The 19163-nt window shown below is 34.3% G+C and overlaps 1 protein-coding gene across 1 annotated transcript in view; it reads right to left on the bottom strand.

The window, feature by feature from the left end:
• Positions 1–19163, bottom strand: part of Desi2 (desumoylating isopeptidase 2) — a 50873-nt gene that overhangs the window by 10914 nt on the left and 20796 nt on the right. The window contains exons 2-4 of the mRNA XM_046432471.2: positions 9007–9079; positions 6129–6222; positions 4190–4331 (exon numbers count right to left, since the gene is read on the bottom strand). Of these exons, the coding sequence (XP_046288427.1) occupies positions 4190–4331; positions 6129–6222; positions 9007–9079 (309 nt within the window). The remainder of the gene's footprint in view (positions 1–4189; positions 4332–6128; positions 6223–9006; positions 9080–19163) is intronic.

Raw genomic sequence — 19163 nt, 5'->3', positions numbered from 1 at the left:
GCCAGACTGGGGGGTCAACATTATAGGCAGGCCTTTCTAAGGACAGTAGTCTGGAATGTTAACTCACTCCTGCATAGAAACTGACTTTTTTTTTCCTTTTTAATTTATTATTTTTTATTAGTGCATTATAGTTACAGATAATATGGGGTTCATTCTGACATAATCACACATGCACGGAATAAAATTTGTTCCATTTCAGTCCCTGGTACTTCTTTCCCTCCCCTTCCCAACTTATTTTTTGAAAACTAGTAAGTAAAGAAAAAGAAACAAAGATCTATCCTGTTTTTTCTATGTGGAATATACCTCACTCACAGTGCAGTTGAATGAACTTTGTTTAGATTCTGATTCAAATTTAACTATTAAAAAATCATGAGAACTGGGGAAATTTGAACATTGTATAATTGGATAGTATTAAGGAATGAACATTGTTTTTTTTAAGGTCCGATAACTAACATTTTGATGTTAAAAATAATCATCTTTTAGAGAGCTACGAGTGAATATTTATAACTGAAATAAAACAATATTTGGGATTTTTCTCAAAATCTGAGGTTGGTCCTGGTATTCTGGAGTGGGGAGCTCATAGATGAAACAAAGTTAACCATAAGTAATAATTTTTGAAGCAGCAACAGGCATATAGGACTCATTATTATACTATCCTACTTTTATATATATTTAAAAGTTAAATATTTAGATTAGGCCAGTGGCATTTAGTTATGGTAATGCTAATGACTATTTTAGAATTGGCCATTCGCCCCAATTCCAGGAAATATGGCCTGTTTTTGGAAGAGGAGGATAAACAGGGTTGGGGGGGGGGGTGAGTTTCACTGTTTCTGAGAGAGAACCAAAGGAAGAGACAGTTTTTTTCATTCTCTGGATGTTGTGCCTAATAATACTACAGCTATCTGAAAACTATAAGGGGAGCCACAGCCTGAGAGCAGAGACAGTGGTCTAGGAATTGCAGTTTCAAGAGATGAAAAGACATTAGCGGCCTCTTGTCACATTAAAATTGAGACAGTGACCGTATTGACAGGAAGCCTGTCGTATTCTGGACTTTGTGTTTTGGGAGATAAAATGTTTCCTCTATGTTTAAGCCAATCTAAATCAGATTCAAATGGATCTCAGTTATTGACTAAAGGTTGGCAAACTTTTTTGTAAAGGCCCAAACAATACATGTTCTACATTTAATGCCATAAAGTCTTTGTTGTAACTACTCAATTCCCATTGCAGCATGAGAGCTGTCAAGGTAACAGGGAAATGAATGAACATGGTTGTATTTCAGTTAACTTTGTAGATACTGAAATTTGAACTTCACATATTCTATATGTGTCATTATGTGAATATCCCTGTTTTGATCTGTCAATAACTGAAAAATGTAAAAACCACCTTAGTTCATAGGCTGCACAAACATAAATGGCAGACTGGTATTGGCTAGCAGGCTGTAATAGTTTGCTAATCCCTGTGGACAGAAAGTACCTTTACTGCTAACATTGTATTTAAATGGTGATCATGCTTAGAATTTTTGGAACGTCTACTTAAAAGTACACATATAAACAATCAAATATAATTGCCGATGATTTTGTCTCTCTGCAACTGGTTATATGACACACATCTCCTCAACTATATTGTTAATGATGTAAAAGCACAACAATTTTATTACCTGTCTTTAAAGGCCCTAATATTAAATTTGTTTGCTTCCATTTATATGGAGTTCACTAAAATAGCTTCTTATATCTCTTCCCATTTGAGTTCTAATTTCAGCACTGCCAGAAACAAGTTGAGTGGCCTTGGTTAAATCACTTAACTTCTGGGTCTTAGTTTCTTTAACAATTTAGCATTCATAAAGAAGAAAACATGAAAACTGTGGCCTAAAACGATGGCTCCCAACCTTAACATGGTTTCAGGGGCAAGTCAGGGCTGGCTGAGGTGGTGGTATAGGTGTTCAATAAAGTTACCAATTTATTTGGGAGAGAGAATCAGAGGAAGTAATAATAAAGCCTAACAAGCACTTGAATAAGAAGTCAGGATCTAATGAGTTCTTCATAACAATCTTTGATATGTCTTTTCCTAATTGGAGCCCATTTCCTTGCCTATAAAAGGAGAACACTGGATTCGATGCTATTATCTCTGCCCATTTTAACATCCTATTAATCTTTGAATGCATTCCCTAAAAATGTAATATCTTAAGTAAAAAAAGCTTACAACTGTGATGTGACTACGGAGGCTGAGACAGGAGGATTTTAAGTTTGAGGCCAGCCTCAGAAGCTTAATGAAATCTTGTCTTAAAATAAAGAATGAGGATGTAGTTCAGTGATAAAGTACCTGTGGGTTCAATCCCCAGTACTGGGAAGGAGAAAAAAAGCAGCTCAGATCCACCTGCCCTCCCTTTCCTGAAAATCAACTAGTCACCTCTACGGTATTAATACAAGTACTAGACTACTGGTGGTGCTTCTCAAACTTTTATTTTCATGTGAGTCATCTGAGGATTTTGTTAAAGTAAGACCTGGATTAGTACATTCATAGTGGGGCAAGGATACCACGTTTCAAAGTCATGGGTTATACTGCTAGCTAATGACACATACTTTGGCTTGCACAGTTACAGATCCCTATAGCCCTCTTCGAAAGCCATTCTATAGAAGCCATGAGGGAAGTGAAAAAGGCCAGGAGCCAAGCATTTCAGTAGAGAGGGTCACTGAAATAGCTGCTCATTTTCTCCTTTACACCTTCCACAATTTCTGTGTTACCTTGATGCTGTCGCTGTAATGATCTGAGAGATTAAGTTGGGGTGCCATCTCAAGTGTTATTTAATTCTCTAGATCTTATTTTATAATCTTCTTTATTCCTTCCCTCCACCTTCTCTTTATGGTCCTTTAATTTTATATAGTTTTGGTCTTCTGCTTGGGATTCAAGGATTGGAAAGGCAAGTGCCTATCATAGGTTTGCAGAATAAAATCAAGATAGAAGAAATGAATTACTTGTTAATAAGAGCCAGGAAAAAAATTCATGTTGGCAACTAAAATTTAGCAAAATTTTAAGCCCTATACTGAATTTCTATATTATAACCTCATTTTTAAATTTATTCTTCACTTGGCAAATGAAATTTAGCGAAACCCTAGTAGCTAAGAAACAGAAGTCTAGGCATTTCTTTTTATTATTTATTTTTTAGTTGTAGATGGCCACAATACCTTTGTTTTACTTATTTATTTATTTACTTATTTATTATGTGGTGCTGAGGATCGAACCCAGTGCCTCACACATGCCAGGCAAGCATATTATCAATGAGCTACAACTCTAGCCCGGCATTTTTTTTTTTTTTTTTTTTAAAGTATGGGGGATTGAACTCAGGGGCAATCGACCCTGGCTCACATCCCTGGGGATATGAGCCACATCTCAGATCTATTTTGTATTTCATTTAGAGACAGGGTCTCACTGAGTTGCTTGGCACCTCGCTGTTGCTAAAGCTGGCTTCGAACTCGCAACTCTCCCTGTCTCAGCCTCTGGGATTATAGGCATGTGCCACTGCATCTGGCCAGCATTTCTTTTTTTAAAGTGAAAATTTCAGGTAAGATATGTTTGGATCTTAAAATATCCAAAGGTTCATGTGCTTGGTCACCAGTGTGAGGTGCTACTGGGAGGTGGCAGAATCAAGATGTGGGTCCTAGTAGTAGGTTATCAGGTCATTGGGGGTATGTTCTTGAAGAGGACATAGGACATGCCCTCTTTTTCTCTCTCTGCTTTCTGGCCAGTATGAGATAAACAGCTCATCCACTACATGTTCCCTGTCATGATGTGCTATGCTGCCATAGGCCCAAAACCAAAAGGGCTGACCTACCATGGACTGAATCCATGAGCCAAAATAAACCTTTCCTATTTTAAAGTTGTTTTTCTTGGATATGTGTCACTTCCAAGGAACATTAACATGATATTGCAATAAAATGAGTAAGAATAAGAGACAACTACTTGTACTCTGTCCTGATGGTAACGGAATGAAAAGAATTACCATTTAAAGATGTACTAACTCTGAAGTTGCCAACTCAGGAAAGATCATACAAGAGAAAGAAATACAAATACTATTTTTCATACAACAAGAATAATCAGAAAAAGAAATGAAACAAGATTGAATATAGTGGGACAGCAAGTATATTATTATTATTATTTATCCAAACAACTTTTAAAATAAAATTTAATTTACCTCTGATAAAGCTGAAGAAAAGTGATTGCAGTTTTTATGCATCAAATGATATGCATTGCCTTTATATTCTTTTCCCAGTTCTTCTACAATTTTTTCTATATCATCTTCTAGGAAGTCAGTGCTCCCTAAAACAACAGCTTCTCTTAAAGAACAGAAAGAAAAGATAAAAATGAAAAAATGGAAGAAAAAGAGAACATAGCTGTGTGAGGTTCAGTTATTTATAAGCATATTTAAAAGCTTGTTTATTTCCAGGAATGTTATGATTGAAGTAATAAATCAGGATCAATAAGACTAAAGGTAAATGAAATATTTTTAAAATTTCAATTATTTTAGCTCCAACTTTTCCGCAGCAAGCTTGTAAGTACACTATTTTCTATAGTATACAAATATACAAGTTGTCTTCTTTATGAAACAATATATGTCATTAGAGAACCAGTTCCATGCTAAAAATATTCTTGCTTAATTATACTCACCAGCAAAGGGCTGGCCATATTTTCACTTAGAAATAATCTTTTAACTTATCTGCTGCCACTGTGCTGCAGTGAGATGAACTGTCAAACCTGACTACGTTTTTAAAAGCATTATAAAAAATATGAAACAAAAATAACCAGAAAGTACTACCCTGGAAAATGCAATAGACATTATTCACTCAATAAAAGGCAGAATTTTAGTCAAATACAAGGTAGGTGTCAAAGAAAGCTGAAAATAATTAGAAAGTTGTTTTATTATCAAGCAGTTTTGCTTAAAGGAGACCTAAGGAATGGATTCAAGATACATTATAGCACTTCTGTACCTAAATGGTTTGATTCAGTGGTAAGCTAAGAGTTACAACTTTGCAGTAAGCCCTGTACTGAACTTCTCTATGTTATAACCTCATTTTGTTATTATTTTTCACTTGGCAAGTTAACTATCATAGGCCCATAAGTTTCTTTTCTTTTCCTTGGGTACCAGGATTGAACCACTGATCCACATCCCTGTCCTTTTTAAAAATTTGAGTCAGGGTCTTGCTAGGTTGCTTAGGGCCTCACAAAGTTGCTGAGGCTGGCTTTGAACTCGTGATCTTCCTGCCTTAGCTGCCTGAGTCACTGGGATTACTGTAGTTGGTCCACAAGTTTCTTTAAAGGTTCTTGAAACTAAGATTCTAAATATTAGTACAAATGATTTCTCTTTAATTAAGAAATAGAAATTTGATTATTAGTATTTAGATTTTCATTGCTGTTTATCACTTGTAAGGCTCTGGAGAACACTTATATCCACACACATTTTTTTTTTTTTTTAAGTGGGGCTTGAACCCAGGGGCGCTTAACCACTTAAGTCACATTCCCATTCCATTTTATATTTAGAAACAGAGTTTCACTAAGTTGCTTAGGGCCTTGCTAAGTTGCAGAGGCTGGCTTTGAACTTGGGATCCTTCTATCTCAGGCTCCCGAGCTGATGGGATTACACAGACATCCACATGTTTGAGGTTTATCATTATACGTGACACCTGTATCTTAATTATAGTTTCCAGGCTAATCAGATGTTTAGTTATTTCAAATGTATAGTGTTACTTTCATTGGGAAGATGAAAGTATTTTAAATAATGATAGGTAGGTCACAATAAAACTTTTCCCCTCTTAGGAGATGGGGACTGATAATTGGGTAGGAGTTTTCTGAGGCAGAACCTGGGTTAAACAGACACAAATTTTAAAAACCAGACAGAATAACCTATATAGGTCCTGAAGAAAACCAACAGAAGTTTATTCTAGACATTTTATTTGACTAATTTTCACCTTTGCAAAACAACTTAAATAAATACATACACACATATTATGTCAGCAAATAAAACAAAGAAACATTTTAACTTTTTAGGTTTCAATTTTACAGAATGAATTCTATATGCCTAAAGAACAAGCTTTGGTTCCTAAGACAGTGTAATGAAAATTATCCTCCCTACTTACTTAAATTTAAATGTTTCTCCTAGTTCAGAAGCATTTCCTGGGGAAATTTCAAATATTCCAGAAAAAGGATAAGGATGGCCACCATAAGCAAATTCTGCAAAGAGAAAACTCATGATTTTTAGTATTTATCACATAAATTTTAACCAGAATGCTCAATTAGCTTTAATCAATGATGAGGATAATGATAACATCTAAATATTTTTCAGTTTATTAAATGCTTTCATGATCATCTCATTTAACTATTACTAGTAGAGAAATAGTTGTCACAAAAGATCTGAAACTTGAATAATAAAAGATACTTAAAGGTAATCTTGACTATTATATTTACTTTGTACTCACAAAAAAGGAGAGTGACTAACACTCAAAAGTGAACAGTCTCTCTGCAAAAGCATCATGCCAAACTAAGTAGATGGTCAGCTCAGTGTTTTGTCACTTTTCAAACTTACACTTGAGTGGAGAAACTGTCTAATGGCATGAATTTTCATGGTTCCTGGGATCAAGACTGGATTTATGCTAGAGTAAAGGTAAAACATCAAACCTAAAACAGTGAATTTAATTCCCCTTGTTCCAAAAATAAGCTGTCAAAATTAACATATACACCCACCCCTCATACAGTCACACTCTGCACAATAATCTTTTAGCTAGGACACTGCATGTATGACCAGCTCATCAGATATAAATTCTCCTCTAGAACAAAAGCAGAGAATAGTTTCAAATCAGGAAGGAGGAAAAATTTCTGACCACAGTTCTATTTTCTCAGGCAGATTTTTAAGTGGTTAAGTCTTAGTAGATACAAAGAATTCCAAACAATATTTAAATTAATCTCATCACTTAAGATTTATTAAATATAATCTTAAAAGGTCTTAGAACAAAGCATAGGAAATAACAAGGCAGATACTAAGTATTCTCTGGATTTAGATCTTTCAGAAAAAAAATTACGTAGATGAGAAAGTATTTAGTATTCAATTTTGAAATATGAATTTCACATTTTTTAAAATATTTATTTTTTAGTTGTAGTTGATCACAATATCTTTATTTATTTATTATTTTTATGTGGTGCTCAGGATTGAACCCACGGCCCTGCATATGCTAGGTGTGCGCTCTACTGTTGAGCCACAACCTCAGCCCCAAATTTCACACTTTTTAATGATAGAATTTTATAGAGATATTGTAGATAATCAGATTGGACATAGAAAATCACATCTAGATTTAACTCTTTCAATTATAGTAAGGAAAGACAAAGATCCACTTATTTTATAAAAGAAGCAATTATCCACTTTGAAGAATATATTTGGTCATAGTTTTGCTATGTTTACATGGACATGTTTTGAATCATGCTTCTAATTATTCCTAAATCATTTTATGAAGAGGAATAATAATTATGCAGGTAACAGAACAATGGCCCAGCATATAAGAACATTTGAGTTCAAATTTTCAAATCCTACTTGTTAGCATATGACTTTCAGCAGGTTTGAGCCTCAGTTACTTCATCTGAAAAACAGAAAATGCTACATGCCATCAACTACTGCACAGTAGTTCATGTGGTTCAAAACTTGATGGCACTTCAACTGTAGCATATGAACCAAATTTCAGTCAAGAAGGAATACAAGTACAATTTTGGTGAAAGCCACACAAATCAAGAGAACAAATGCACACACCATGATAGCACCTATAGCAATACTCTAATCATTAAAACTTTCAGCCCAAACATCTCATTGTTTGTTTCTTGGGATTATTTGGTAGGTGCAGCCTTTCAAATAAAATGGAGCTTAAATAAAAGATCTTTATAGCTCAGATTTAATATGCTAAACTGTATCTAGAGGCAGCTAATGTGGAATAAAAAAGGGGGCAGGGCTGGGGATATAGCTGTGTGGTAGAGCACCTGCTTAGCATGCACCAGGTCAAGTTCCATCCTCACCATCAAAAAAAAAAAACGGATTGGTACATTTAAGAAAATGGGTCATTATTTATTTTAGCTAAAGCTGACAAGTAATCTCAGGAGTAACTCTGAGAAAGCCACAGTAACACTCTTAAAGTTTATAAAGACTGTTTCGCTGATGTAAATACGGGCATTTCTGCTGTAGATTAAGTTTATGCTTCAAACTGGTATATTATCATAACCCTCATGAAGTGGGCAATGTGATCTATCTTAAGGACAGATCATTATTAGTTACCAGTTACAACCTGATCATGAATAGATCATCTTTTACTGAGAGTGGGAACCAGAACAAAGAAAAAAGCTATTGAAAACACAGCTCCTGTCATGTTTATCATAATGAAGCATAATAAAGGTAACCAGAATGAAAAAGGCTGAGTTTATGACAAAGGCCATCATTCTTGAGCAAAATCTAGATGTAATCTAAAGCAGGATTTGCTCAGCAAAGTCTTTAGACTTTATAGATGTGTATTTATAGGTTTACAAAACCAAATTTATTATTGAAATTCCCTCAGGAAATTGGTATTTCAAATTTGACATTGTCTAACACAACACTTTGTTCCAGACAAAATGATTGTTTTCATAATGCAAAGTTTCTTAGGGACTCTTAACAATACACATTAGAGCAAAACAAACTATCATAGTAAAATGATCTCAAAAGGGAAGTATTTTGTTAACACATAGTATTTCGAATAAAAGATGATAAAATGAATGTACACCTCTGTATTTTGAGAACTTTCTCCCTAGATACATTCTATTTTGGAAAATTTTCCAAAACAGTACAAACAAATATGGGGATATTCCCTCCACCCTCACTTCACTTTCTGCAATAACATATGGGAGTGGTTTAAAAAAAAAAAAGAAAAAAGTTATAATTATGATTTTGCAATTTTTTAAAGGACAAAATATTCAGAAAAGTATTTAAACTGTGTGTACACGTACCTCTCCCATATACTTCAATTCCTGAATGAAAAACTCCAATTCCAATAGATGAGGTGTATTCATTCATCCAGTACTAAGAAAAAAAACAGAAAAGATTCCAAATATCCATTCACTTACAACTCAACTACACATTATAAGAAGCATGTAATCTCACTTCTTGGTATTTTCCTTTACAACTCTGAAACTCCCACGATAACAACTCATTTGGACCCATGCATGTCTTTAAGGTTTGTGCCACATCTCATCTGGAAGGCCTTCCTGTGTTCAAACTACATTATCTAAAGCTTCGGACATAAGCAATAAAATATAAACCTGGTCAGGTCGGCAAAAATTTTACATAAAATCTCATCTGTCAGTGCTTTTTAAAAATATATAATGTCTGCTTTTGTTATCTATTTTTCTTTAATTCTAAGCTTTTAGTTTCATTCTCTAGTGAGCTCTCTGAAGGCAGGGATATTTTATTCTTTTCAACAATCATTTTATGGCATGTGTTATATATCCTGATCTGGCCTAAACTTTGACATTGATAAAGAACAGGAATAAATAATATGAAGCACAGAGGTTAGAACAATCTTCCTATCATTGGCATAAAGAAAAACTTTCTAAAAAAGGCACTATCCAAACTGGGTCCTTAGGAACAATGAGATTTCTCTAGACAGAAAACTGGATGGATTGGATCGGAGAAGAGGAAAAAGAAATGCTAGGAAGCTGGAAGGGGAAAGGAAATGTATATAGGTAATACGATTCCAAATTACTAGAGAGGATTAAAACTAGAAGGGGTAGTAGTTAACAGCTCATTAAACAAGAGGGTAACACTTCAACAATATTACAAACCTATTTGATTTCTCCTGGTTTAGCAGATAGATAACACATCTTTAATTTTTATAAGTTTATTCAAGTCTTACTTAACCTTGGCTCTATATTCTAGCAAGTTTCTCCCAGGCCTGGAACACTATGCATTCTCATATTGTTGGAAGAAGCATAAATGGAAAAGTTGATTTTCCCCCCTTTTAAATGGGAATAAAATTACATGATTAGAAATATTTGACAAACAATAAGGGACTTTCCCAACTAGATATCAAAATATTCACTTCAACAGTATGGTATATTGCAAGAACATCCTCAAACAATCCTTGTATATATATAAAAACATGGTATATAATACAGCATTTAAAATTAATGATAAAGGATAAATTATAAAAAATGTGTTGACAAAATTGATGAGTAAAAATGAACTTCATGTATCCAAAAGATTCTAGTGTGTCTACAAATAACCATACACTAGAATAAAAGATTAGAAAAAAATGCTAGATAAGAAAGGCCAACCTAAATAAAGCAAAAAAACCTAGAACTTATAGGGAAAAACATCAAAAGACATTTAATATAAAATGCACAACTTTTTATTGTGTAAAACTATACATATAAGATCAAAACATAGAAGGGGAAAAAATTTAATACACGTAACAAAGATTAATATGAGACTTCAAAGTGTTCTTCCCTATGTAAACCTACTGGATTCCTGATTTTAGACAGTCAGAATTTGAAAAGCAAGTTAGGAAAGTGAATCAAAGCAATTTTAAAGGGAGTATATCACTAATGCATATAGCAAGAAATTTCATAAAACATTTACCCAAACATATTTAATACCAGAATTTGGGCAGGAAAAGTTCAGACAGCCAAATATACCTATAAATAAAACCTCAACTAGAAAAAATAACTCCTACAGATGTGAGCAATCTTAGAAGAAATTAGTAGTCAACCAACACGAAGTAACAATCTTACTAGTAAACAGAAAAACATTAAAAATGTTAATGGTGTTGGTAAAGACATGAGGAAGACCTTGCACAAGTGCAAATCAGTAACAGCTATTTAACCATTTCACTTCTTGGGATCTATTCTATAGATCAACATGCAAAGACATCTTCTAGAATATTAACTGTAGTTGCCTATAATACTAAGAAAGTAGAAATAATCTAAATGTCAGACTATCATACAATTACCAGAAGGAATAAAGTAATAATATATATGGATGTTGAAAAATAAAGATCCACAAAAAGCTGGGCAAAGTGGTGCACTCCTGTAATCTCAGCAATCTCACCAGTAAACATGCACCACCAGTTTAGTGAGCTCCTGTCTCAAAATAAAAAAAATAGAAAGGGCTGGGGGTGTTGCTCAGTGGGAGAGTGCCCAGGTTTAATCCCCAGTACCAAAAAAGAAAGAAAAGAAAAGTCAGTTAATTAAATGATTAAACACAGATGTAAGGGCAGAGAATTTGGTAATCATCATTTTGCGGCCCTCAGTGAATAGATTCAGGCAAGGATAGTGGATGATAAAACTATTGGAAGAAGGGTGGTGGATAAATGATATTCACATGGATTCAAAGTATCCCTTTCCTCCCATTTTCCCTAAATTACAAGGAGAATGCATACCTTTGCAATGGAAAAATATGGTGCATATCACTTTATCCAAATGACTAAACTGGTTATAGTCAGCAGTTGGACAAACTGATGCCATATGCCTCCAGATGTGGTGAAAACCCAAAGGCTATAGCATTTCCTCTGTTAGTTTTCTTGTCAAATGTGCTAAATAGAATACAATCATAATGAAAAAAAATCAGGTAAGTCTGGACATAATGGGACATTCTATAAGAAAAATGGCCTGGTCCTTTCAGGCAAAGAACGGTGGCTATTCTTTTTTTTTTAGAGGGGGGGGAATTTTTTAATATGTATTTTTTAGTTTTTGGCGGACACAACATCTTTATTTGTATGTGATGCTGAGGATAGAACCCAGCGCCGTGCGCATGCCAGGTGAGCATGCTACCGCTTGAGCCACATCCCCAGCCCCTATTCTTTTTTTACGTTTTTTTTTTTTTTTTTTCCAGTGTCCAGGATTGAACCCAGCGGCGCTTAACCACTGAGTCATACTCCCAGTCCTTAAATTTTTATTTTTTATTTTTGAGACAGGGTCTTGCTAAGTTGCTTTGGGCTTCTCTAAATTGTTGAGGATGGCCTCAAACTTGCAATCCTTCTGCCTCAGCCTCCTGAGTGAGTTGCTGGGATTACAGGCATGCACCATCAGACCTAGCCTGGTGACTATTAAGACAACTAAATGCAATGAATGAACCTTGACTGGATCCTATATTAAAAAAAAAAAAAAAAGCAAACTAAGGAGACCATTATTGGGACAACTAGGGGAAAGAAGAATATAAGCTACATAGTAGATAATATTGCAGTAATTAAAAATTTCCTGGGTGTGATAAAAGTACTGTGTTTAGGCATAGATTGTCTTCTCAGAAAACACATGCTAAAGTAGTTAGAGAATTACTGTGTTTGTGACTTACTTTCTATATGACTCCCTTCTATGTCTATGTATAAGAAAACGAATACAACAAAATGTTAAACACTAATCCATCAAAGTGAAAAGCATATAGGTTGTGCTTTTCTTTCAACTTCTGTAGGTTTAAAATTTTTCAAAATAAAAAGGGGGAGACTAATGAAAATGATCTAGTCCTTTGTTTCCTTAAAATAGAAGCGATAACTTTCTAAGTTTCTCGCTATCTTCCTATTTTCTCCCCCATTTCAAATTAAGAGAGCAGAAAATACCGCAAAGAATTAGCCTGGTTCCGTCTTGTCAGTGGTTTCCTTGGCAGTCAGCTTCTAGGACTCAAATCCCTCCAGCCCCCACCATGGAGAAATCCCATTGTTTATACACCTTGCAACCAATAATTTGTCTTACATGCTGCTGCCTTCCTTAACAACAGCACTAACAGGATTTTTGTTCTGGGAGGAGACAGCTCTATTTTAAAGTAGCTCTTCCTCTTTTTTTCATATGTGCTTCTTCAAATATAGAATATTTCCCCCTAAAAGAGGTATATACATAATGGTTTGCATTCAATAATTGAAAGGTTTCAAACTCCATTTCCATTTACTGTTCAGTACCACTTAATTTAAACAATCTTTTAGTTAAGCAGTATACAGCTTCTAAAAGTGCTTTATAACATATTTCTATACAGGGATACAGGGAATCTAAAATGTTTTTTTAAAGATTTTCATGGGAAAAAATGGTGACTTCTGGCAAGAGTTGATTAGATGGAAACGCTCTTGTCAGAATGGGGACTGTGAACTCACAAAATTTTTATTTTCTTCTTTTTTTACAAATTAGTTTCCTCTACTCTCTTCTTAGGGATCCTACGCTTAGAATTCCCTAAATGTTGCCTGGGTACTGTACGACTTCAGTTGGAAATTTCCTTGCATTCAAGACCTCACATTCAGGTTGGAAGAATACAACTCAGTGGTAGAGCACTTTTGTTTTGAGTGTGGGGTTCTGGGTTCAATTCTCAGGACTGTATAAAAGAAAAAAAAAAAAGGACTCTGCATTCTAAAAAAATGGTATGTGTTGACACATCTTTCTGTTAAATGGAAGAAACTTATGCACAAGAAAGAAGGTATCATCCCTAAATTTGGTCAGTACTTTCAAATTTACTATAATTAGCTCTGGCCTATATAAAGTTCCTAAAGAATTGCTGAGTCAGTACAATTAAAAATGAACTGTACAATAAAGTACAGTACAATAAAAGTACAATAAGAAATGAATAGCTTTGCAAGTAGTAGTATTATCTCCATTTTCAAATAGAAAGCTGCACAATCAGGCCAACTATTTTGTCCAAGGTTATAGAAAGCCTACAAGTTGTTAAGAAAGTATTTTTAACCCAGATAATCCTTTGGGTAGAATTAAAGACCTATGATGTACACTGCCCACATCTAGGTTTTTCTTTTTTGATGGCTCTTTCAATACTCTGGGCTAGGCAGAAATTAATAATGTTACTTATTCACTAGTAGCAATAATAGTTCTTTGTTTTTCACATTTTCTTTGAATTTTCTATCTCTAGCAAGGCCTCTAAATTTTAAGAGGTAATCTTTTTTAAAAAAATATTTTTAGTTGTCAATGTACCTTTATTTTATTTATTTGTATGTGGTGCTGAGAATTGAACCCAGTATCTCACACTTGCTAGGCAAGCACTCTACCACTGAGCCACAACCTCAGCCCAAGAGGTAATTTCTTTGTGAGGTTAAAGTAACTATCTACTTACTGGTTGGAATTAACCATCTCTATGAAGAGATGGCTCTACTAGCCTAACAAATATAAAGGGTTATAAGGAATACTATAAACAATGGTTTGCCAAGAAATTATATAATGAACAAAATGGGCAAATTTCCTGGAAAGACACAAACTACCAAAACTAAATTGAGAAGAAACAGAAAATCTGAAAAGACTTCAAATGAGAAAAATGAGCTAGTAATTTAAAAACTACCCATAAAGAAAAGGCCAGGACCAGATTTCATTGGCAAATTCTACCAGATTAATAAGAATGAATACCATTTCTTCACAAACTTCTAAAATATAGAAGCGAATGCTTCAGAATTCATTCTGAAGCCAACATTAAGTTGATATTGAAGCAAAGATATCACAACACAAATAACTCTTATAAAAACAGATTTAAAAAACATTCAGCAAAATGCTAGCAAATCAAACCTGGATTTGACAAATGGGATTTATCCCAAGAATGAAGGATTTAACATTAAAAAAAAAAAAAAAATCAACCAGTGTAATAGCCCACATCTCAACAGATGCAGAACATCATACTTAACAGTGAAACACTGAATACTTTCCTTTTAAGATTAGGAATAAGACAAGGATGCCTGTTCTTGCCAAGTTTATTAGACATGTGCTGGCAATTCTAGCCAGGGCAATTAGAAAAGAAAAAGTAAAAGGCAGAATGATGGGAAAAAAGAAGTAAAATTTTACTTATCTTTGCAGATGACATCTTATGTACAAAAAAAAGAGAGATCCACTGAAAAACTATTAAAACTAATAAAACAAGTTCAACAAGGTTGTAGCACAAGTAATAAAACAAGTTCAACAAGGTTGTAACACAAGATCAATATTAAAAAATCAGGGCTGGGGATGTGGCTCAAGCGGTAGCGCGCTCGCCTGGCATGCGTGTGGCACTGGGTTCGATCCTCAGCACCACATACAAATAAAGATATTGTGTCCGCCGAAAACTAAAAAACAAATATTAAATCCCCCCCCCTCCCTCTCTTTAAAAAAAAAAAAATCAAACTATTTCTATATATTAGCAAATAACCCAAAAATAAAATTGACAAAGTTATTCCATTTATAGTTGTATCAAAAACCAAAGTTGGATAAATTTATATAACTTGTACCCCAAAACTATAAAACATTATCGAAAGAAATTAAAGAATTAAATGGAAAAATAACCTATGTGCATGTACCAGAAGGCTTAATACTGGTAACATTCCCCCAAATGAGCTGATGATTCACTGCCATCTTTTTTTTTTTTTAAAGAGAGAGGGGGGGGGAGAGGGGGAGAGAGAGAGGGGGAGAGAGAGAGAGAGAGAGAGAGAGAGAGAGAGAGAGAATTTTTTTTTTTTTAATATTTATTTTTTTTTTTTAGTTCTCGGCTGACACAACATCTTTGTTTGTACGTGGTGCTGAGGATCGAACCCGGGCCGCACGCATGCCAGGCGAGCGCGCTACCGCTTGAGCCACATCCCCAGCCCCTCACTGCCATCTTTATCAAAATCCCAGCTGTCTTTTTTTTCCCCCAGAAATTAACAAACTAATCTTAAAATTCATGTGGAAATTCAAAGGACTGAGAATAGCTAAATAATCTTGAAAATACTGGAAACTCTCACTTTCTGATTTTAAAACTTGGCACAGAATTATAGTAATCAAGACAGTATGTTATTGACATTAAGAGAGACATATAGATCAACAGAATGGAATTCATAGTTCAGAAATAGATCCTTACATTTATAGATTATCTTTATCAAGGCTACCAAAACAATTCAATGGGTGGAAGAACAGTCTTTTCAACAAATGGAACAGGGAGAACTGGATACCTACATCAAGTGAATGAAGTTGGAGTCTTACCCTAACACAATATACAAAAATTAACTAAAAATGGATCAAAGGCCTAAATGTAAAAACTAAAACAGAAGAAACATAAGCATATCCTCATGATACTGGATTATGCAGTGGCTTCTTAGCTCTGGTACTAAAAGCACAAGCAACAAAAGAAAAAGTAGTTAAACTGGATGCCAGCAAAATTTACTTTTTTTCAATGTTGCTATCAAGAAAGTGAAAAGGCAACCTAGGCGCGTTGATAGCGCACACCCATATTCCCAGTGACTGGGGAGGTTGAGGCAGGAGGATTGTAAATTCAAGGCCAGCCTCAGCAACTTAGTTAGATCCTGTCTAAAAATAAAATAATAAAGGGTTGGGAGTGTAATTCAGTGGTAGAATGCCCCTGGATTAAATCTCTAGTACAAAACAAACAAAAAAGTGAAAAGGTATGCACAAATTGAGAGAAAACATTGACAAATCATATCTCTGATAAGGGACTGCTAAAATAAAATGGGCAAAAGATCTAAATAAATAAGCATTTCTCCAAAGAAGACACCCAAATCAAAAATACAATTAGGTATCGTTTCACATGCATTCAGAAGAGTATAATTTTTTAAAAGGCAAGTAATAAAAAAATGTTAGCAAGGATGTTAAGAAATGAGAACCCTTACACTGTACTGGTTGGAATGTAAGATGGTACAGTTGCTTTGGAAAATGGTTTGGCAGTTTGTTAAAAAACTGTACTTAGAATTACCATGTCACCTAGCAATTTTACTTCTTCGTATATATGCAAGAGAAATGAAAATAAATAGTCACATGAAAATTTGCAACCAATGTTTACACCAACATTTATTTATAACAGTCCAAAAGTGGAAATAATTTGTCCACCAGTTGATGAATAGATAAACAAAATGTGACATCTATACAATATAGTACCATTTCTCAATAAAATGAAGTATTGATGTATACTACAATATGAATGAATCTTGAAAACATTAAGCTAGGTAAAGGAGCCAATTATCAAAGACCACATATTGTAATTCTATGTATATGAAATACCCAAAATAGATAAATCAATACAGATTAGTGGTTACTTATGACTGGAAGTTTGTGGGGCAGGAGAGGGAGATACAAGGAGTGACTGCTAATGGGTATGCATTTTTCTTCCTGGGTGATGAAAATTTTCTAAAATTCTGGTGATAATGGCTCCACAATTCTGAATATACTAAAATCCACTGGCATATGAATGCTATATGAACTAATAAAGAAGTTAATAAAAAGCAACATTAGTTTATTGAAGTAAAGGACTTACTAATTTTCATTTTTGCTTTATAACTGGCAAACTATATATTTTCACTAAACAAAAAGTATTTTATGTATATCCTAAGTCCCTTCAAAGATACAATTTCCTTCCTATACAATACATTCTTTATTCTTAAAAAAATAAAGTAATTTGGCATCATAATCAGGTTTTTCTACTTTCAGCAAAACGGGAACCAAGAAAGTCATGTAGAAAAAAGTTTCCATTTCCTTGTTCTTATTACAAGACACATTCCAATGTAAACTTTACTATGAGGGGGACAGTCATGCGCTGCATAACGAAGCTTCAAAGACAGACCTCATATATAATAGTGATCCCATAAGATTTTATGAGAGCTGAAAAATTCCTATTGCCAAGTGACATCATAACCACATTAAGGTCACAGTGCAACAGATTATTCACATGCTTGTTGTGATGCTGGTATAAACAAACCTGCATTGCTGGCTGTATTTAAGTATAGTACATATAATTATTACAGTATATAATACTTGATGATAAATGACTCTGGCTTATGTTACAGGCTTACATTTTTACTATACTATACTCTTTACTATTATATTAGGGTGTACTCCTTTTTAATTTTTTTTTTAAGTTGTAGATGGACACAATACCTTATTTTATTTTTATGTGGTACAGAGGATCGAACCCAGTGACTTCCACATGTGAGGTGAGCACCCTACCACAGAGCTATAACCCCAGTCCGGGTTTACTACTTTTCAAAGAAAAAAGGCTTACTATAAAAAATCAGATCCCCTGTTACATGGACAGGAGTCTTATACATCTCTTGCTTAATTTGTAGCAGACATAAGGCCCTAGGTTCCACCTTAACTTCCAAAAGACAGGCCAGTGACTGAGTGACTGACTTGAACCATTTAGGTCTGTGTAAGTATGATGTTTGCACAATAAAAATGCCTGATAATACAAACAGGCAATTAATTGTGTATTCCCTTGTTAAGCAATGTATGCCTATATGCAGATTATGGACATGGAACTCTCAAGGAAAAAAAAATAAAGGTGAAAAAACAAAAGTACTAGGTACCCTAAAACATTTTAAAAACACAATGAAAGATAAACCACAAGTTGTTTCTTGAATTCTCTATTCCCAGTCAAAAACCTTTAGATAGATTACTTCTTATAGACTGCATTTCCAATTCTAACTAGCTGCCTTCAACCTTTGCTTTTAGTTACAAGGAAAACAGGATATAATAAAAAGTAACACTTCAACAATTGCAGGAAAAAACAATTCTAAATATATATTCTGGTGTGCCACATTTTCATACATGAATAGCAGCACATTTCTGAAGAAATTTTTAGAATTTACATTGTGAAGTGAGTAAATTAGATGCTTTTATTTGATGTGACAGATTAAGAAAAAAGAGTAAGCCCTTCAGGGAGAATTGGTCACATAAAGATATGCCCTCCAAATGTTTCTGCTCCTGTTAGGGCTTCCTAGGTCTATTATTAGAGAACACGCCTGGAAGACTCAATCTTTATACACTGGGCAGGTTGCCTACAGAAGACATGAGTTTAATTCAAGGTCAGCATTGCCTCTAAGTCCTGCCAAGGCTATGTAGACAATATGGATGGTACCTATTTTAAGTAAACAAACAAAAAACATATGAAGACCGAGCTTTTACTGAATGATTCCAGTTGTAGAACTCCCCCCTAGGATAATGACTGTTGCTAGTTATTCACACTGAAGTAATTGCTATACAGTTAAAATTTGTGAAAATTAGTAGTAGTGCTTTCCAATGATGCTCTAACTTGTTTCCATTCTTTGTCATTTCATGAATTATTTTACTTTATCAAAACATTTCACATAGCACTTCTTGAGCAATTGTTTCCCTAAAAAGCTCAAAGAGCCATCTCATATTTGCTATGTGGAAATTCATGTTTTTGTAGAATACCA

Source organism: Marmota monax, unplaced genomic scaffold (assembly GCF_021218885.2).
Source record: "Marmota monax isolate L192 unplaced genomic scaffold, Marmota_monax_Labrador192_F-V1.1 WCK01_AAM20220418_F8-fsc00090, whole genome shotgun sequence".
Classification (NCBI taxonomy): Eukaryota; Metazoa; Chordata; class Mammalia; order Rodentia; family Sciuridae; genus Marmota; species Marmota monax.
The sequence above is the reverse complement of the archived record's forward strand: the minus strand, read 5'-3'. Positions and strand labels throughout refer to the sequence as shown.